The sequence below is a fragment of the Dysidea avara genome, chromosome 13, assembly GCF_963678975.1.
Source record: "Dysidea avara chromosome 13, odDysAvar1.4, whole genome shotgun sequence".
Lineage (NCBI taxonomy): Eukaryota > Metazoa > Porifera > Demospongiae > Dictyoceratida > Dysideidae > Dysidea > Dysidea avara.
In genome coordinates this window covers 12433704-12456362 of record NC_089284.1, presented here as the reverse complement: position 1 = coordinate 12456362, position 22659 = coordinate 12433704, and the positions used below count along the sequence as shown (strand labels likewise).

Genomic DNA, 22659 nt, shown 5'->3' with positions numbered 1-22659 from the left:
CTATAGTGACATAGTTTAAAGTCCTGTGTAACCTCTTAATTGGATTTGTGGTTAGCTTATGATTACTTTTTATGTTGATCTAAAGTGGTAGCATCCCTAGCCTTTCATCTTAAATCTGCATGATTCAACCTATTAAAGTGCCTTCAAGTACATGGGGCCACCTGCATAATGCGTCACTGATAAGGCCAAGTACATGTACATTCCTCAAACTTGTACAGTAACTCACAGGGGCATCAGAGTAAATAGTGAAAGTGGTAAAGCTCAGTCTAGCTAGGGGGTCTGGGGGGCATGTCCCCAGGAAATTTTTGAAACTGCACACTCTGAGATGTTATCTGGAGGAAGTTTTGGGTTGGAGTACTGTGCGAATTGTGCTAGCTAATTAGCTAGCTGAGCTGACTAGTGTTCAATGATAAAATTGGTCAGTGATCAAAAAGTACCTGTATCTTACCATTTGAGTTTAATAAAAAGAACTGTAAGGAATGTTTCCAAAGTAGACCCAAAGCGAAATCTAAACATAAAGATAACTATTTTTAGAGGCGCTTAATGTGGACGAAGTTGACATGAAGCTGTTCTGAGTGAAAAACAGGTTAGATAAGCTGTTTCTGTCAATTGTTGCCATTAAATATATGCTAAGTATTCCATGTTCACTACTTTTAGTTTTAGCTTTATCAAGTCTGCAAGTTTTTTTTTATTCCTGCAAAAAAAGTGGTGAGGCTCTGGCCTCACTGGTTGCTCCTACTCTGATGCCCTTGGTAACTCACCTGTCTTAGGCAGCTACATACCTGCTTAATAAGCCCAAGGCCAGGTGCATATATAGTCAATAGTGATACTAGAGTACTAGTGTACTACTGTCATTGTACATTGTATGAACAAAATTTAATTGTGTGTTGTAGCTGGCCAATGGTTGAAGCTATGTGTACCAAATTTTCACTCGTTTTACACCAATTCCTTACCTTCCACAGCATCCACTGTGCAAGTAGCCAACAACTAAGTTTCCCGCCATTTTAGATAGTTTTAAAACCGAGGTTGACTGTATCAGGCGAGCTGCAAAATGGGTGGCAGCTCGCCTGTCACCCTCGCAGCTCGCCTGTCTGAAAGGCGGGCAAGATGGTGTTCAAAAATTGAAAAGGAAGGCGTAAGGATGAATTAGGCCAGGTTTTGGGCCATTGTGGTCTCAAAATTGGCTAAAATGAAAGGAAATTCACAGCAGAGGTACTTATTCAACACCACAGAGCTGTACAGCCACATACAGTCATCCCCAGGCTGACCAGAGCTCCATTAAGGTCCCACACCGCACGTACGGATTTCCACTGGGCTTGGGAAAAGCAGCCAGCAAAACCAGACCACTCAAGTCTAGCTTATTTTGATTGTGGAATTAGATAGTTTATTCATGTAGCTTTGTGTCCTGGGTGAAAAATCAAATCTGCTGACACGGGCGATAAGACCGGTTTTCTCAGACTGGATCACATATTATCTTCATTGATATATACAAGGTGGAAATGTGGTGGCATTAAACATGTAAAGGTCAGGGGTGAACTGTTCATCACTGTTATAACAAACCTACAAGTTGAGGAACATGCAGACACATCAGCACACCTAGTATTAGTACTGATTAAACACAGACCATCAGAACAGTTACATTAGCTACATAACAAATGTTTATTTGTTGTGGTTCCATTTGCTTACACACCTATAAGGTCTTGTCCCTTCTATAGTAAAATAAATTACTGAACTGAAATTATAGGACTGTAGTGTATACTATATATAGTTTATTATGTTTGTGTAACAATTTTTTGATGTTGGCACCATGACACACTGGGGTACAAGAGACAGTGCAATGCCATAAATCTACAAAATATATAAAGCAATTAGAAATAACAATATTAAATATGCATGTCACCTACCCATACTTGTCATCAGGAAAAGGAGTTTTTAAATTGACCAATCTATTCGCACTTACAGTAACCTATAAACAACACAGAGATACACTATCAAATGTGTAAGTGTTATTGTTAAAAGAAACCTGAAGAACACAAAATTGTCACATGACATTGGACTTTTTAGCAAACACATGCACAGTCCACAAACTAATAAATATAAGACCCATTGCTTGGGTTAAAGAAAACTTCCTGATATGTACACATCCACATACTTGTCATGTTGATGTCATTGAAAAATTGTGTATATTGCATGTCTGTACGTACATACATAACCACACACAGACAGACACACAGTGGCACACACACAACACACACACACACACACACACACACACACACACACACACACACACACACACACAAACGAAGCCTACGGCAGCCAAGCAAAACACAGCTATTCCTGCCCAGTGAACCAGCACTGGGATTCCTGTGAACCACTTAGATGATTGAGCCTTCAAATCCTCCTGGGGCAGGGCTAGTAACCTGCAGGAGGACTATCCAGGTCTCACGAGAGAGGTTGCAGAAACCGAAGTTTCACAACAACCCCAACACCGCTAGATGAGACAAGGACAGTTCAGCATTTGCTTTCCCAGATGTTACAGCCAGGTGGGCTGCTTCCCCAGTTGACACCAGGCCACCAGGTCCCCAATCAACAACTAGAGCAATGTGAATGAAGTTTCTTGCTCAAGGAAACAACAACAACATCAAATTGGCATAACTGGGCATTGAACCTGGAACTTTTTGATTACCAGGCCGATGCTCTAGCTATTTGACTATGTATACATGCAAACATGCATGCATGCACGTACACAATATTATACACACACAAACACACACACATACATAGTTCATAGTCTGTTCCAAGCTGGAAAGGCTTAGATTCTCACGCTGACTATGAATCTCATCAATGTCAGTGAGATTAATCCCCAGTATTGCACCTATAAAAGCATATATATACATTCTGTTTACAACATACATATTGAACAACAATAACATCGAACAACAATACCATGAAACATTGGTAATCAATAGGGCTTGCAATTAGGACATCATCTGCAAATATTTTTTACTGGCTAATGAAACTTTGGTAGATGTACCTTATCCTGCCAATAGTGGCACACACTAATTCAAGCAAATTACACTACTATTAATCAATACAATAATTTGATGGTTGTTCATGGCCAGCAGCAAGCATGTTTATGAAATTGTGAGAAATTAATGAAACCAGAGTTAGCACTGCAGTCGCAGCCAAATTTATTTTTTATGCTAGTCTAGAAACATTGCTCCTTACTTTATTATTAATTTGAAATACCAATTAGGGTCTTCCATTACCATATGAATCCCCTAAGTACTGTGGAAACCCACAAGTGACACCCCAATTAATATACAGTCGTTGGTTAGTTACTTTAGCCATCACCTGCTCATCTTGGGACATCTATTATTGATCTCAGCAAATAATTGAAACCATTACCCAATTCATTTAGCATACATCCCGTACTATCCGTATATTTGATTTGATTTATCATTAAACTCTAACCAGTTGGCACCAGCCATTCTTCTCTGGTCAAGAGCATATACAACACACACAATACAAACATACATTATAAGACATGTGGTAAAGGCATATATAAGAACTTACCTGCAACAATTCCCACAGAAACATCATCAGTATTTAAAGTTACTTTGCAGTAATTGACATCACCACTGTACAAACAATATACGTTCACTTACTACATTAGTGAGATTATATTTCCAATACAAAAAAATCCTATACTAAACTTTAATAGGTTAGAGATCAGAGAAGGTACGACACATGTTGGCTAAGCAGTATCAAAAGGAATTTATGTTAATTTTGACTTTTAAACTACTGCTTATTCTGGCTTTATGGGATATGGAGCATCTTGTATACAGTTTCTAGTGCTATTCTCTTGCATTAATTGTCGCCGTTTTCCTTCCGTTATATACATGTGGTAAGCTCTTTATCATGTGATGACATCTCCAATTGCCTTCCACTGGGATTCACAGCACCACTGAATTATGTATAAGCAAAGCTTTTGATTGGCACCTAGCTTCTATTAATATCCTCATAACATAGCTTTTTATACAAATCCTATATATTAGCTCATGTGAGTGTTTTGTACCTACTCTGATTAGAGACTACGGGAGGTTGGAATTGATTAAGCACCATTAAAGCAAAAACTGGGATAAACTAAAATGTGACACAAGGTGTGGCAGTTTTATAATTTGATAATAACTTATATTTTGTTCAGAAATAAGCATTTAAACTTCTCTTCAATACCATCCATGGCCTTGATACTGCAAGTGACAAAAATATACTGTGCTAGCAGTCCTGTGGTTTGCAAGCCTTTTAGGCAAGTTTATATGTAGCTGAATAAATGACAGATGCTTGTCCATTTGATCAAAACATGCTGACTGTTTTAACTAGATGATATATAGCCATGATATATAGCCATTCCTTGACTGTCACCTTTGATTTCTTAACCCTGACGTTATAAAGGCTGCACTCTTTGTACAGCACCACTTCTTTTATGTAAGCATGACTGATCTTTAGGTCATACCAAATTAATTTATAATTATATGTTTAATGGTCTTTTTACCCTCTTGTAGCAACCAGGCAGGTCAAAAAAATTAAACAAAAGTAATTTATTTCAGCTGTACTTTTCTAAGAGAAGGTTGGGAACACTTTAGGTAGTACTTGAATATATTATCTTCATCACATATACAGTTGGGTGGGATTTCACATGAACCTTAACAGTCACTCTACAAGGTAAATAGTGTGCATTACTGGTTTTCGTTTAATTAGTACGTATACATGTACTTAAAAATCTTGCTTTGGGTTTCAAGAAGCTAAGATAACCATTGTTTATAAAAGCATTGTTTTTGTAATCTGTAAAGCACTGACTATTTCACATGTCACCTTAACTGACCTGGTATGTACATTATGACAAACATGGTTGTAAACCTATGACAACCACCAGCTCCCCAGTGGAGCAGTCGGTTACTTATAAACAGTATCAGATATGCGAAGATCGGGAGTCCAAGCCTCCCCTGGGGAAGTATTGTTTTGTTTTCATTTTTTTTTACAAGCATACTTCTTGAACACTCTTTCTCTGCTACTCACTATGTAATAGTTAGAGACCTACCACGAGGATTCTCATGATTTTAATGCTACTCAACACAACAGTGATCATTAGTGAGGTGTGCTGTGTGTTGACTCTCACATCACACCATCAACCTGCCTGGCCTGTTGAGGTTCCCTGCTGATCACAGGTACACTGACTCCACATTTCCTACCACCTAACTCTACAACTAGTTTTATCATACCACTTTTCCCAATTATGACAAATCATCCTTAAGAACATCTCTCCATCTCTTCCTTGGTCCATGAAATAGACTAATCTAAGGTAGCCATCCAAATAAACAAATCCTTGGGATGCAATGGTTAGGCACTCGTTCTAAATGACCCAGCCACTCTAAACACCTTTTCCTTAGTTTAGTACTGATGGTTTCTAGATCTCCACACATTTCCCTCACTGTAGCCGATGATATATGTTGTTGATTAATTATACCCAACGCTGTCTTCACACATCTACGATGGAAACTTTCTCAGCTGCCCACAAAGTCATTCACTACTATACAACAAGACTGTCTTATATACTTGTTGCCTAGTATCAACAGACAGATCAGAATTCTTAAACACAGCTTGATGTAAGCTCCAAAATCCTTAGAAGCACTCTCTCAACCTCATCAAAAATTCTTTTATCCATGATCAAGGCACACACAAATGTTAACCCATTCAATGAGGCCATCACCCACACAACAAGAGGACACTTCTCTCCTCAGCAGCCGCTCTCACCATGGAAAGCTCATAGCCCAAAGAACTTGCCACCTTCACATAAACTCTGACAGCACTACATACAGCAACCCTTGAGCATGCCAACAACACAGTATCATCAGCAAATTCCCCTTTCTGCAGCAACGCTTCAGTGGCACTCCTAGTAGACCTAATAATGATTGTCCTGCTTGTACAACATTAGTGTACCTACATCATCAATTTCCTTGACCCACCTCTCAGCAACAACACATGCATATAGATTAAACAAGTTGTGCACCCTTGAGGGAGACCATTGGTGACCTCAGATTCCTCTAGCAGCTCCCTATCAACCCTCACTCTGGCCTTCATGCCATCATGAAAGGACTTCACAAGCTCCACCAACCCTCAACTTCAGCAAGGAAGTCCATAATGCTTCTCATGAGACAGTCACAGACCTTACAAAGGTTCACAAAAGAAAAATACTGTACTGTATCTTGTTCAATTGTCTTTTCAGCTAGTCGCCTAACCATGAAAACCATATCTGTGCAGCTGCGTCCCCATATAAAGCTCACACCGTGACTCAGGCAACACCTTGTCTGCCTACTTCTGTAATTGGCTTTGTACAATCCTTCCTAGCAGTTCCCTAAGAACATCAAGTAGAGCAATCCGCTTCTAGTTGTCACAACAACAATGTAAGTTAATGACATCCTGCCAATCCTGTGGCACGTGTCTCTCCCTCCAAACCGCACCAACAAAATCTTTAAGCATGGCCCCAAAGTCCGAATTCATCCTCCCAACCTTCAACAGCTCAGGCATTACCCTAGAACTATATACCTGCTGCTTTTCCATTTTTAAGTTGTTGTCACATCTTGACATGTCATCATCTCACATTGATTTACAAGCTCCACTTCACTATCATTGCAATGACTTGCAACTTTGATGAAATGCATCTCCAGCACTGGTGTTGCACACTAATGCTCTCACACTAATGCTCTCACATGGGAGACTATCTTCACCATACATCGTAACAACCCCTCTTAACAACACTGCATATCTCCAATACAACTCCACACACTCTTCCCCCCAAATTAATTGTACTCAGCTTCTGCTGCTTTCTCCTTAAACCAAGAATTCCTTGCCTCCTTTACTGCTCACCTTGCATCTCTTTTTGTAACCTTAATTTAGCCAGCTAAAACTGCTGCACATGGTTCGCCATGCAGACGCATTGACACACACGCACACACACACACATACACACACACTATACTACACTATACTTCACTATACACACAGTTAAGCAAACACACAGACATACTCACATTGTACACATGTTACATGTCACAATACACATGACTAAACACACACACACACACACAACTAGACACACACACACACACACACACATACACAACTAGACACACATACACAATACATTTGTACTTACAGTAGAATACGACGGGCTTCCATCATAACAGCATGACTCAAGCAATAGCCACAGCCACCTGCATACCAATACCGATGTCTTCTGACAGTCTACATTCAACAAAATGAACCAACCCCAATAATTATATGTGTCACATACACAAATAATCTCATAACACAGCCCAACTGTTCTATTAGACAGTTCCACTATCTGTAGTTTTCATACACGTTCATTGTGTAACTAAACATGGAGTTTGGAATTAGTGCTGATATTATGAAATATTTTTTTGTCACATTTTCAAGAAGTTGAACAATGTTGTACTTGCTTCTTTAAAGCCACTGGGGGTGATTGAGAAAGACTCTAGTTGGGAGGTGTGGTACGTTGATCCTACAGTTGGTGCATTAGAAAAACCAGCTGAGAAATCACAAGGTGTTGGGTGATCAATCTCCTAATTATCACACAATAGCACAATTATATGATTGTCATGTACACAGAACACAACTGTTCTCAACAAGTATGGCGTCTAATGTATACAAATACACAGAGCTTTAACTTACGTAATTGAAGCTGGCAATATTATCAAGTTCCTTCCGATTAAGCTAAAACAAAAAAGAATAAATATGTACATACACTGAGTGGTGGTTGTTGAAATCAAACTCCTTTGTTTCATTACTTTCTATATCTACTCAAGTATAAATTATATTTGTTTGTTTTCTTCATTTGTAACAACACAATTCACAACTGGTGAACCATCAAATACTGAGAATGGCACCAGATGCATTATAAAATTGACTAAATGTGTGCCCTAACTATCAATTACTGAAAAGCGACGTGACCAATGGTACCTGCATTTTCAACTATGTTCCACCTGTTATACATCATCACAAATGAAGAACAACATAAGAAGTGTCTCTGAAATCAATCCACTCACTATGGAAATGTGTCTCATAATGGAATTTAAGCCATTAGTGAATCAACACCTTTATGGTAGCAGAAAAAGAAATGGCACACAAAGGAGGACAAAGGTAAGTCCACGATGCATGCACTGTAACTGCTGTGTTTGGCAAAAAGGAACATACCAGGCTTGGGTGATGTTGAACAGTGAAGAAATCAAAGTTTTGTCCAAAAATATCACCCACAAACCAATCTCACTTTTCCTTCATGACAGCTTGGCAGTACTGCTAAAAGATAATCATGCTTCCAGTCTTAGTGCTGAGCAGTTTTGATATTTCATAGACGGTGTGGTAATGTGAACTTGATATTGCGGTATGACTAAATTATTGCCATATCTTAGTTTGATGCTATCTTAGACCTACAGTACTAGATTTAGACACAAAAATAACCCTAAAATTTTTCAGTTAACAACAGAATTGTTTTGAAAGCCAATTGTATATTTACTGCAGGAAGCCTTCCAACATAATTTTATCGAATATTTTAATTTATTTTCTACTAATTGACTAACTAACTAACTAACTGATGCCTTCAGCCAACAACTACGGTTTAAGGCCGCAGGTTACTTAATCCCTACTATCATACTGGATGATACGTCATGCATATAGTGACTGGTCTATATATACACAACAGAGCTTACCTATAATCATTCCCCTTACATTGAGTGTTGGAGGTGTGGTGTGAAATTACATTAAATACAAAAGTCTACAAAACCAAAAACAGTGCCCATGCAGTGCTAGCAAGAGTTCATACCTTACTTACTAGTATTATGAACTCTTGGTGTTAGCATATCATACAGTACTATAGTACTGTACATTAGGGATCATGAAAAACTAGGTTTTTCCAGCCAAAAGTATCACCCTACAACCAGCCTCGGCAGTATTGGTTAGGCACAGCCGAGCCCAAAAATGTCCTCAGACTAACCCCAAACCCTTCCAATGGAATTTAAAAATTTTCTATTTAACAGAATTTTACACTGACTGACTGACTGATATCTCGACAGTGGATAAGGCTACAGGCTTGATTTCTTCACTGTTCGACATCGCTTTGTCTCGAGATGTGCCTTTTCGCCAACCACACAGTACGTACAATACACGCACTTGTCTTTGTCCTCCTTTGTGTTCCGGTTCTTATCCGGCGCTGACAACGCAAGGTGTTTGCGTTTCGTGATAGCGCGATGCGGCTTCCCTGTGGCTATGTTGGCTATTATGCTTATTGCCCATATTTTCCAGAGTGACTAGATTGATTGCAGACACGCTTCTTGTACTGTTCTTCATTTGTAAAGCTATGTAACAGGCTAAACATAGATGAAAGTGAAGCATAAGTAGCCTCTTCACTTTCAAATAGTTGGGGCTCGCAAATTGTCTGTATTGTTTGTGATGACTAGATTGATTGCAGAGATGCTTCTCCTATTTGTAGTGCTGTATGCATAATGGGATGAGCATAGCTGAAAGTGAAGCGTAACGGCCACTTCACTTCAAGTCGTAATTGATAGCTGGAGCACCTGTTCAGACAAAAACATTAAATTCTGACACCACCCTTTTTTTGATGCAGTAAACATGGGTTCACCCAGGGGCGTAGCTAGCTTTCAGGATTGCCCGGGCACAAGGTCTGACTGTCCCCATGCAAAAAATTTTGCAAGAAATGCAAGCCCATCTCTGTGGACTCTTTATTACACATTTGCTTTCGAAAAACTGTTTAAAAGTGCACTACTGATATGCTACTATGATACACTGCTGTTTGTGCAGCTAAGATACTACTGCATGAATAATATAGAAGCTAAAACTAAACAATGATGGATAACTTAGCCTCCAGCTCCAATATCGGACTTATTTTTCACTCCTCCGTCTGCCTGATACAGCACTTTATAGCTAAGCATCATAATACTTCATCAGTGACAACTCCAGCCCCAACATCGATTCCTTTTTCACTCCTCTGTCTTCTCTACTTGCACTGAGGACTCGACTTGCACACACTGAGTGCTTTTGCATAACAAGCTTTAAATAATGCCATGGATCCTCTTGAGTCCTGCCTCCAAGACGGGCACCACAACCGACTGGGAATTGGCTTTTGTCCGTCTTTCATCAGTCTACACCATTAGACGTCTAACTACTTTATATCTGAGTAGTACAGTGTTGTCCACTGCGGAGTGGTTTTACCAAATTGCAGCACATGTTTGACTCTCGACCCACGCTCAAATCTTGAAATGTTATCATGTGATGCTGGGCATTACATAGAAAAATTGACGGAGGAATATTGACAAACCAGCTAAAGTATATGCGAGTTTTATGATACTATTATGGAAAGTATTACAAGGCGCTCCAAACAGCATGTGCATATTTTTGGTGTGTATTAATTACGGGCACGCCCAGGCGGGCACTGCTATCATCAGGCTTGCTACCCGGGCACCAGCAATGATTTCCCGAGCCTGTGCCCGTGTAGGCCCAGGTGTAGCTACGCCCCTGGGTTCACCAGTCACAATAATGTTACAAAAAAGTGACCATAAAGTATAGGAATTTTAAATTCGATTAGGAATCATAGGAAACAAGGGAGGTCGCCTACACCTGCAGATATACTAGTGGACATTCAATCTCTAATTCAGTCTTGGGCATCAGTAGACTGAATTAGGGATTAAAGTACATACATATATCTGCAGGTGTAAGCAATCTCCTTTGTTTCCCTACCTTTTTTCTATGGTCCCTAAAATTCCTAATTTTTCCTTATACGTACTTGTATTTTTAAGACATTTCTTTATTCACCAATAATATAATTATTGTATATGATTCAATACTGGCTGCACAATATTTGCCAAGCTATGGTGGTACAACAGCAATTAAATTCACTAGGTCACACCACCAAGCATTTTCTAGTTAATGCTCCCAAGATACTGTGCACACCAATAGTTGGAATATTGTTGATTTTGTACACACACCCTATACAGAACTGTACATGTTAACATACGCCTGCATAAGTTCCAGACATTGGTCCCCAAACTTCTTTTGGCCATCTACCAATATAGTAAGGCTGGTGTGGATCATATTGCTCTAACAACTTCCCCAGGGCAGGGATGTTCACGTACATGTCATCGTCAAAGTGACAGTACCACTGATACCTGAAACAGAAATAAAGTGGCTGCTGTATATGCGTGGCACCTGTCAACATGTACACCACACTCAAAACAAGGATATATTATCTCTAATACACATGACACTTAGTTTAGAACCCAAAGTACTGAGCTACTTACCTGAAAATCAAGACATCTTGATACAACCCATGATTTGCCCCAACTGCAAAACAAACTTAACTATTGTTGCTGACAATAGCTAAAAGACAATAGCTAAAAGCTCCCAGTTATAACTAACCAAGTTAGTGAGGATTATTCACCTTTCTTGTTTATTAAACAAGGGCGTAGGCAGGGGGGTTCGGATGGTTCGGACGAACCCCCCTTTCAGAGACAGAATTTTTTTTAAACTGAATTAAAAATCACACCAAATCTTACAGCCCTGAAGCTCTCCGGTAGCTACTTGTCCACTGGCACTCCTCTGTACTACTCTTGAGGGTTAAGTCACACTAATAAAGCATATTAATTTTATTACATCATGTGATCAATTGCGCACGTGATGCATGGTTGAAATGGTGCGAGTGAAATGATGAAGGACTGTTCAGTGGTCGGTTGAGACATACTATGAGGCAGCAGCTGCTAAACTTGAGCGGTTATGTTATACATGTGTCAGGTTAGCACAAACTGTGAATTGTTGATGTATATTACTTGATGAATGGTTTGTTTATTTGTTACATGTTGTGGGCACGTGATGTCTCAAACATACTGGAGTTCAAGCCAAGTCTGAAGTTATTGACCATCAACAGGAGGACCGGCCGAGAATAATGTATAGCTGGAAAGAAGTATTGCCAACTAAGGGACACGAGTGTAGAGGGCTTCTGTGTGCTAGGAAATTTAAGTTGGCTGTCAGTCTGCTGTCTGGAAGTGAAGATTTGTTAGGTTTATAGTTTCTATAAGTTGCATAAACAGCAGTGTGTAGGTTTTAGCTAGTTAGATGCACAAACAGTACCTTTTAATGTTACTGCCTAAGGGCACATTTTGTGTATGCATCATTTTCGTCCAAACATGGTCTAGGGGAACCACCCAGACCTTCCGTTTACTTTAAATCCGAACCCCCTTCAAAAAAATCATGGCTACGCCCCTGTTAAAGGAGAGCCATATCAAGCTGTGCATGTAGTCTATCAGTAGTAAATAAGAGGCTACATTTTCAACCATGACTCATGTTAACCTTGACCAAACATAACCTCCAATTTTTTATGACTACCAAGGAAAAATTTGGAAGTGTGTAACACAGCCAGCTACATAGCTGTGAGCATCTTTCCAAAAGTAGGACTTTGAATAACAAAGAATCCACCTACCTAGGTACATGTAAGATGACTACAATAATATACTCTGCTAATGGGAAACTATTTATCACTGCTAAGAGTTAAAAGCTACATGTGTAACTTACTTGTCTTCCTCATTTTTGTGTTTGTCTAATTCCCTGTAGTACAAGGAGAACTCTGCAGCAGATTTACAGCACAAGCTATATCTAAAGGACACACACCATATATAGTAGTGTAAACAACATCAAAAATACTAGCTTAAAAATTACTGTTAACAATACCTAATATTAGAAAATGGTATGCATAAAATGCTTTGATCTTTGGGAGATAATAAGGTCTTCATAATCCACTAAAAGACCTCCTAGCAGGTTCTCACAACCTGCTAGCAGAAAAGACCTCAAGCATTGCAAATCTCGGCTTTCGATCATTGATTTGCTATGCTCTCTCCCAAGCATATTACAGGTTAATAGCCTGCAGTGGGCAAAATCACCCAAGCCAACATGAATTTGACCACTCCATTCCTTTTATAAGCATGCCTAAAGCAATTTGATTATGGGAGACCATTGTAGCCACATTTGTCAGGATGAATGGAGAAATCCAGTAATATCACGAAAATTTTTGTTTAGAGCCTGTCTGTTTTCTAAAGTGTTTTAAACACATTTCCACTTCAATTAAACTGTAGAAGTACTTAACCATTTTAAATGGGTAAGCTTCTGAGCCTGGTCTTTATGCTACTGTTGTGCCATAAATACAACTTGTCAGGGGCGGAGAACAGTCCAAAATTGGGTGGGCAAGTCATGTGGACTGGCTCTAAGCTACAAAGTGTTTTAAAATCATTAATTGTACCTTAGTGTGTGAAGCACACCAGCAGGCAAAGCATGCCAATACTAGGTGGTCTGGGGGCATGCCCCACAGGAAAATTTTGAGATTTGAATGCTTTGAGATTGTATCTAAGAGTATTTTTAGCAATACATATAGGATATTCCTATAATATTACAACAATGACTATCATTAAGATAACTTGTAGACACATACAGCAATAAATTAAGGCATTTCAGACAGACCTATGCTCTTGATTACGTATGGATTTAATGTGTTAATGGAGACAGTTTGAATTAATTGCATAGCAGAACCAAATCTTCTGAATGTTCTATTAGAATAGTTAGGTGACTGCTCTATTAGAGTATATCGATTTGTGGACTCCCAGCACTGATTCATGCAGTATTCCATTCTTGCATAACCTTTAGCACAAATTCTAGTAAATCAAGGAAAAGTAACTGAAGTTGGCTACTGACTACAACAGTTGCTAAATGGGTATTGGAAAAATGAGGGGGCACTGCCCCTCCACTTGTAAAAGTGGGGGAAGTTGCCCCCTCTGCCCTCCCCCCCCCCTATTTCTCCACCCCTACAACTTGTGACAACTCGTCATCATTGTAATCACTCAAGCCAACTGTTACATTAATTGTTCTTCATACTGCTGTGACACCATGACACGTGTAATGGCAGCAACTCTGGTCAGTTTTCTTGTCGAGACGATTATCTTCACTAGTGTCCATCTTCAGGAAGCAGTGCTAGTTCGATTTTTCTTCAGTTCTTCGATAAAAAGATGTTCCGTCTTCCACACTCATGTTAAGATTGTGTGACGATTTTAAAACAACATCTAATCCAATCCCACAATAACTCCACCTACATATGTAGTGCCCATATAAAATACTTAAGTCGGTTAGAGACCACACCCTTGGATCTTCATGTTTTAAAATCCTTGGCTTTGCCTCAGTTTTTAAATCCACAAAGACCCTCATGCTAGGTCTCTAACTTACAACAACACTCTGAAATCTTTTTTGTAACTACGTATTTCACTGGCAATGGATTTACCAATGCAATTATTTCCAGGTCATATGTGATACTTACACACAGTTTTTAAAACCTACACAAGACCTGTAACAAGTAGCTGAAGACTAATCCAAATGTTGGATATTGATATTCATTGTAAAAATTATCTAAAACGTGATTGTAGGTTGAGAAAATGCTCCATGCTTTAATTCTTTGACATGTTCCAAGACAATTCAATACCTGCCAAACAAAATGTTCTAACCCTACATGCCCTCAAAATCCGCATAGATCCTTGTGCTACAACTTCTAACCTACGTAATACCTCACAAATTTACAACTCAAAATACAGACAACTAAGGCCTCACGCATAATGCACAAAATCTGGAGCCAGAGCAAAGTTTAACAATGAAAATTAACTGTAACACTAAATTACGTAGTGCTAACAACAACTTTATAATTTCTATAACTAGTGGGCCCTACATTAACAATAACTAGTACAACTAAAACTACTACACGACGTATACACCATATCCAACTGATGCACATGCATTACACCTGTAAGTTGTGTAACAGTATATAGAAATGCTTAAGCAAACTGACACACATGGTACACACATGGTACACACACGTCACACACACACACACACACACACACACACACACACACACACACACACACACACACACACACACACACACACACACACACACACACACACACACACACACACACACACACACACACACACACACACACACACACACACACACACACATACACACACACACACACACTCACACTCACACACACACACACACACACACAAACACACACACACTCACACTCACACACATGCACACAAATGCACACAAATACAATGGGATAATCAAAAGCTTACAGATCATGTGATGGTTCACAGTTTGACAGCAGCAAATTAAACCCTACGACATCAAAGAGACAATAACATACATGCAGCAAAAACAGAGGTCTGAAATTACCTGATTTTTTGATGAGAGCAATATCATCAACAGCTGCATTGGGATCATCACTAACAATTGATAACTGCAAATTAATCATCACAAAAAATAATAATATGTAAGCCAGAAATGCTGCAAGGAATGTGCTTATACAAATTTTCAAGGTACGTTATTTTCATGGATTGACAAATTTCAGGATTTTCACATTCATGGATCACTAATTTTTCACTCAGGCTATCTATTAGTTTTGATAATTGCTAATTTTTGAAGATGAAAAATTTGCAGATAGCTAAGCAACTGTGAAATTTGTGGAAATTATGTCCCTCAAAAATTTGTACATATACAGTAGTTTTAATGTGGGCAATTTCTGACCAATGAAACTCTTTTACGTGTGCTATATATAGTTTCAGACATCCTTATGAAGCCATTTTATTGTTTTAAGCAGGAGACAAGAAGCATAGAGTATGCTCTATTGCAGAATGTCATAGACAACATTACAATGTGCATCGCTTGGTTACATTACAGGGTAACTCACAGCGAACAATATCTCACTTATTAAGTGTTCTGGACTTCCAACCAATGGGAAATGTTAGCCATCAATATGTGTCCAGTATATATTTTATCATATTGGTATGTAATGAGAACAATACATGTCTATACAATAATCAGGTTTTCCCATTTTCAAGTGTCCTGAGCTCACACATAGCAAGAGTATATAACGGAGGGGGGGTATATACTCTTCCACATAGCTGGATACATTATTCATACATACTTTGTTTTTATCCACAGCCTGAAACCAGGTCAGCATTTGATAGAAGAGTCTCTTTCTGTACAGCCTGTTGCAAGTCTTCACTGAGAAGAATATGTTACTACCATAACCAGTGTGAACCTCTTCAAGCTTTTTGTCAAAAATTGTAAGCTCCTTTTCCTGTGCACTTTGCTTCCTGTTGTCTACATAGAAACCAAAATAATACTGTACAGTAGATTGCCCAAGCACTTGTGAGCCAATATAGTACGTCTCGTCCTTTCTCTGAGGTGGTGCTAGTGAGATTAGGCTGTGCAAAGTTTATTACATGTTTCTGGTCCTATCAATTCCTCAAAATTGACCAGGTTACCAGGCTTGGTTTTTTTTTGTTGCAAATTTTTGATGTGGTATACTATGGAATTATAAGAAAAAGGTGTTTACAAGACATGAAAAACCTTTCAACAGATATAAAATATTGTAAATTATTGTATGGTGACTACACAATTCATTCAGCAAAAAAATGACCAGGAAGGGAACCAGAAACATATAGTTAACCTTTGGTGGCCTTAGAATTGGGCACTTATAATTTCTAATAAGCGCCACCTCGGAGGAGACTACACAGACAAGTGGAAATGATAAATATTAAATAACTTATACTCAGAACTCTGTTTAATTGCTTTTACGTAGTTATGTATATAACCCAATGAAGCCATACTTCAAAGTGTTAGCTGAATCTCAACTGGAACCGTAGAATACTATTATACAGTCCAGTAAGTGGTTTAAATATCACCTTTGATAAAAGGGAAGTGTTTAATACAAACAGCAAATGCAGCAGAAACAATCACACTGAATATGTGGTATTTCCTCTACTGTTGATAATGGAAATTCATTAATACAACATGTTTATGTAAGCCATTATAAACTGGCTTTATCGCCCATGACAGCAAATTTTATTTTTAAGAACACCAAACTACACATTAATGAACTATCACATTTCACAATCAAAATCAGCTAGGCTTCGGTGATATGCTTTTGCTGGCTGCTTTTTCCAAGCACAGTGGTGATCCATAAGAGCAGTCTGGGGCCCTAATGGAGTCTGGGGATCAATGGCTGTATTTGGTGGTACAGCTCCGTGGTGTTGAATAAAGACCTGTGCTGTAAATGTCCTTTCATTTTAGCCAGTTTTGAGACCTGAACGGCCAATAACTTGGCCTAATAATTCATCCCTACACCTTCCTCTTTTATTTTTTAAACAACCTTTTATCCTCCTTCTGGCCCTCGCTATATTCGGATTTATGAAAGGCTGTTCAACTTTACAACAACTTCTCATATTTTTAAACAGTATTCATGAACACTGTAAAATTCAAACAGATGTAATATACTTAGACTTTGCAAAAGCATTTGACAGAGTTCCCCACAATGAATTACTTTTAAAACTCTGGAAAATCGGTATCACTGGTAATCTTTGGTGGTGGTTTAGATCTTACCTCAACAACAGACAGCAATGCGTTCGCCTTAATGGTACATATTCCACTTTCTTACCAGTCCTATCAGGTGTGCCTCAAGGGAGTATTCTAGGACCACTTTTATTTCTTATCTACATCAATGACTTATTTTTATCTGTCCGTTCCTCTAATGCTCTCTCCTTTGCAGACGACACAAAATGCTATAAACAAATTCTTGAACATCTAGACTCCATACAACTTCAACAAGACCTTGATTCAATGGCAAACTGGTCTAGAGATTGGAACCAATTTTTTAATACCAGCAAGTTTATACATCTATCATTTAATACAAAATTCCCTACATCCTACTTCATAGACGACACTATAATCAAAACTAGTAGTACTCACCGTGACCTCGGTGTCATTTTATCAACTGATTTATCTTGGAAAAATCATTATAACCATATATCAGCTAAAGCCTATAGAACCCTTGGACTACTGAGACGTACCTTCAGCCACTCAGTTGACATTCCAACCAAGAAAACTTTATATTTAGCATTAGTTCGATCACAATTACTTTACTGTTCTCCTTTATGGCACCCCTACCTTATTTGCGACATCTCTGCTTTAGAAAGAATCCAATGCCGGGCAACCAAATTTATTCTTAATGACTATGTAACCGATTACAAAACACGTCTTATCAAACTTAACATACTACCACTGATGTACACCTATGATCTTTATGACATACTCTTCTTCGTAAAATCAATCCAGCATCCATCTAATCATTTCAATATCAGTAACTATGTCAACTTTTGCCGCAATCCTACCAGATCCTCCACCAGTAACAAGCTTCAACACAATTTCACATCAACCAACAAACAAAGTAACTTCTACTTTAACAGATTACCAAGAACCTACAACAGTCTACCAGTACTTGACTTAAATCAACCTTTTCCCACCATTAAATCACAGTTACTCAAGATCTTCTGGCAGCATTTTATAAACAATTTTAACTCTGACAATCCCCACAGTATGCACTTTGTTTGCCCTTGTAGTACCTGCTCCAAGTCTCCTCGCCCACCAAACTTCAGCAGTAATTAATCTTTTTTTTTTTTTTCTTCTTCTTGCTCTCTCTTAAAATAAGTACTTAGCTTTATAAGTAAGTTTATTATTAAATACACATGTAAGTTTTAAAATTATAGGATAGTTCAACTATATACCAAATGTAAATGTATGTAATAACCTTAGCCAGCTAACTTAATTTGATTGTAATTTTATACATTCAATTGTAATTGTAAGTTGTACGTATACTTTTTCTGGCTGTGGACACCAGTTGCCCACAGACCATTAATGCAGGCCTTGCCTGCATTAAAAAGCAGTTAAAATAAAAATAAAAATAAAAAATATACCCCGCCTGACACAGTTAATATCGAGTTAAAAACTGTCTAAAATGGCAGGAAATTTAGCTGTTGGCTACTTGTACAGTGGATGCTCTGGAAGGTAAGGAATTGGTGTAAAACGTGTGAAAATTTGGTACATGTACATAACCTCAACATTGGTGAGCTACAATACACTGAACACTTAAAACTGGCACTTCTTGGTGCTTTAAATAGGTGATAAGACTGATTTTCCCAGACTAGGTAACAAATTATCTTACAAAAAGTAAACAAACATGTGTAAGGAAAAATAGAAATTTTGTAGGTATGTATATAGAGCAATGAAATAAGGGAGGTCATCTACACTCACCAGACATTCGGAACCCAAAAAGGTACATTCCACTGGTTTATTGTGGCATAATATGGTCATACAATGCATTGTTTAGCCTCTAGCCTTTCAATTGTGGTCAGGTAGGCGGGCAGGCAAGCAGGCAAAGATGTACGTCTTTATTATGGTTTATATGGGTGAAATTTTGGTGGGTACGTGTCATTTTAGGGGGATCCCTACTACCGTACTGTATGATAACTCTTGTATAACAACACATAAGGATAGAGTGTTACATTGTAGTAACCTTGAGAGTACAAAACCTGGTAGTGGTACAACTAAAACCATACCACGGCATTAATTTTCCGTATATCAGCACTTTCTGTATTTAGATACCACAACACGATTTAAAGCACTCACACTGCTGTAAGAGGCATTATTAGCTTGTAGACACCATACTTGTAGCTGCATGTTAGGATGGACCATGCCCCTTTATGATCTAGTAGCACCAATAATGATCAAGCATCGAGACATGCAAGAGACTAGCCTCTTAACGATTTAGCTGTACTTTTTGTTGTTTATTTAGCCGTACTAGCCGATCTATTGCAATTGATCATATCAACCATGCCTCTTACTGGTAGCATGGTGAAAAGGAGAAAATATCACGTAGGACAGTCATCTTGAGATATTGTAATAAAGCAGTCACCCTAATACAACAGCCATGTTCAATAAAATAGAAAGTCACATGTGTAGCTATCTCATAGCTTTTTATGCTAAAACAAAAACTAGTGTATTTAAAACTATCTTAAAATTGAAGTAGGGATCGAAGTAATAAAAACTAGTGAATAAAGGTATATCGTAGGTATTGCAGTATAATGCTGTCATTATGCTGTGGGAAATCCCTACTTTTGTCGAATATCAATTGACTAACAGTTTAATTATTGTAGTTACTATTTCCTGTATACTGCGCATGTGTGTATGCTAATACTTTCAGACAGATGAAACCACAATTACACGTGGCATTGAAACTATAGTCACTGTAAGTCAGACAGTCCACCACAATATTTCACAACTTTGGCATTGGACAAAATAATAGTTATGATATGCCAATGTGGGGATTTCCCCACAGGGCTATGTTATCTCTTGGATCCCTACCTCACACACACACACACACACACACACACACACACACACACACACACACACACACACACACACACACACACACACACACACACACACACACACACACACACACACACACACACACACACACACACACACACACACACACACACACACACACACACACACACACTCATACACTCATACTTGCACACACATGCACACAATACACATACTACACACGCTACGTACACACACAAACAACTGTACTCACCATCAATTGAAGAAGCCACTCCAACTCTCTTAGAATTGTACCACAATATTACAGCTGCACACAAACTGATGAGTACAACTGTGAAGCAAACACTGCGATATGAACTGGATACGTTAGACTTCATCATGAATTAATAGAGGCCTTGAAACTGTTATGTTTCTGTTACACCCTAAAATGACACACATAGATAGCAAAAGTCTGCATTGTCACAATTTACTTAGCAACCACAACATCAACTAATAACCATTTTGACACAGACAAGGTAGCCACATACACATGCACACCAGTAACACATACAATACAAATTATGCTGTTGACAGTCATCCCTGCTACAGTGGAATCTTTGACACATTGGAACCATTGGTGGTTGCTGAATGCATGTCATTACATAACTCTTCAAGTAAGTAATTATCTATAACAGACTGAGAAATTTTGCATTCTGTGTAATAATTCATAATAAAAAGTATCTGCCTGCCAACCAAGTATATTTGACTCATTACAGCAGAAGTACAGATCTAAGTTATTATTACCACCGGCACCCAGTCAGACTTGTACAAAATTTTCATTATTATTTTTTATTACACATGGTCTACACAGGGTCTACACATGGTCTCTTAAACTAGTTATATATATGTGGAACAATACATTCTGACCATAACACTAGCTACATACACTCAATTAGTAGTTACTCACCCAAAAATACCAGTGCGGCTGGCCAGGCAGGCAGGATCTATTTTATTATTATTATTAATAGAGTTACATGACAGCTTTCTTAGTCTGCTCTCTATCTAGTTACTAATTTAAAATGTCACTTAATGGCTACATTCAACCAGCAATGGTATAAAAGTCATTGAAGCGGTAAAGAAAACAGTGGGGATGAGAAATTAACCCCTACTATATGGTCATAGGCATCATGCAGTGATATAGCTAGCCTTTCATGACTACCAGGTAATTCAGCTATTGTTACCAAGGCTAACTATGCTCTATACTGACAGATCAAGCTCCACATATGTTGTGATTAGACCCTAGTTATAGGCCCGGTATGGTTATGCCACTGATAGGTAGCGAAGTGAGCTATAAATAGGACCCCACTTTCACTGGAGCCTTTGCTTCTGAAGACCAAGATGATCTAACTGTGCCGGAATACAGTCATTTACTCTAATGAAACAGAGTCAGGTACAGGAAGTCAGATTACAGTATTCCTTATTAATATGAGCAAAAATATGTTTAAGTGATATTGAGAAAAACTTGTCAATATTTAACTTCACCAGTAGCTAGGATACAGAGATTAGTGGTACAAGAGGAGAGTCTCGCTGAAAGCTAGATCACAAGCAGTCAGGAGTACATCGAATCCTACGATGCGCTCCTGATGCAGTCAACTTTACTTGGCCCTACCATTGCCCTAATATCTCAGTATGACATGTTGTCTAAACTGGAAAACACAACAATGGCTCACCAGGGCTATCATATAGTTTTTACAGTGCAGCCTTTTAGTCCAACCTGTGGACAACAATTTCTACTATATATATATATACAGGCCAGGGCTAGCCTAAATACGGCACGTGTAGGCGCCGGGCAAGAAATCAATACCTATTTGGTGAGTGCATTACACGAATTTTTATATTACACGTAGCTATATGGCTTGCATGCGATTCAATCAGAAATCAACATTTATCTTACTGTGCAGTCCGGCAAACTGAAAAGGTCAAAATCAAAATGCTGAGCAGTCCAAGACGAAATTTGGGCGTGTCTGTTTTACAGAAATTTCCGTCTATCTTACCGTGTTTTTCAGGTTTCTGGCGAAAGTCAAAGCATTAACGTGATCAAACACGTGATCCGTGGTTCGAACTAGCAAGGCTTACATAACTTGCAACATACTAACAATACTTGAACGTGTACAATGATCGGCAAAAGGTGCAAATATTCACTTTAAATGCCTTGCAAGTTCGAGATATTTGAATTACAGATCATGTGTTTGATTATAGATAGTAGTCTATATTATCTATGGTTTGATCACGTT

At 38.5% G+C, this 22659-nt stretch overlaps 1 protein-coding gene across 2 annotated transcripts; it reads right to left on the bottom strand.

Annotated features, from left to right (window-relative positions):
* Window positions 1–1532: 1532 nt before the first annotated feature.
* LOC136243081 (beta-1,3-N-acetylglucosaminyltransferase lunatic fringe-like) lies at window positions 1533–22409 on the bottom strand. Of its 2 annotated transcripts, XM_066034598.1 has the most exons (14): window positions 22320–22388; window positions 22096–22139; window positions 20640–20808; window positions 16119–16297; window positions 15368–15431; window positions 15268–15310; window positions 12661–12741; window positions 11111–11261; window positions 7756–7797; window positions 7220–7308; window positions 3580–3644; window positions 2784–2878; window positions 1905–1966; window positions 1533–1848 (listed from the first exon to the last, which is right to left on the bottom strand). In XM_066034598.1, the coding sequence occupies exons 3-14, from the start codon at window positions 20764–20766 to the stop codon at window positions 1773–1775; spliced, it is 1074 nt and encodes a 357-aa protein (XP_065890670.1). In that variant the 5' UTR covers window positions 20767–20808; window positions 22096–22139; window positions 22320–22388; the 3' UTR covers window positions 1533–1772. The 2 variants fall into 2 exon arrangements, with proteins under 2 accessions (XP_065890670.1, XP_065890669.1); XM_066034597.1 differs by lacking the exon at window positions 22096–22139 and having other exon boundaries at window positions 22320–22409.
* Between the last annotated feature and the right edge of the window lie 250 nt (window positions 22410–22659).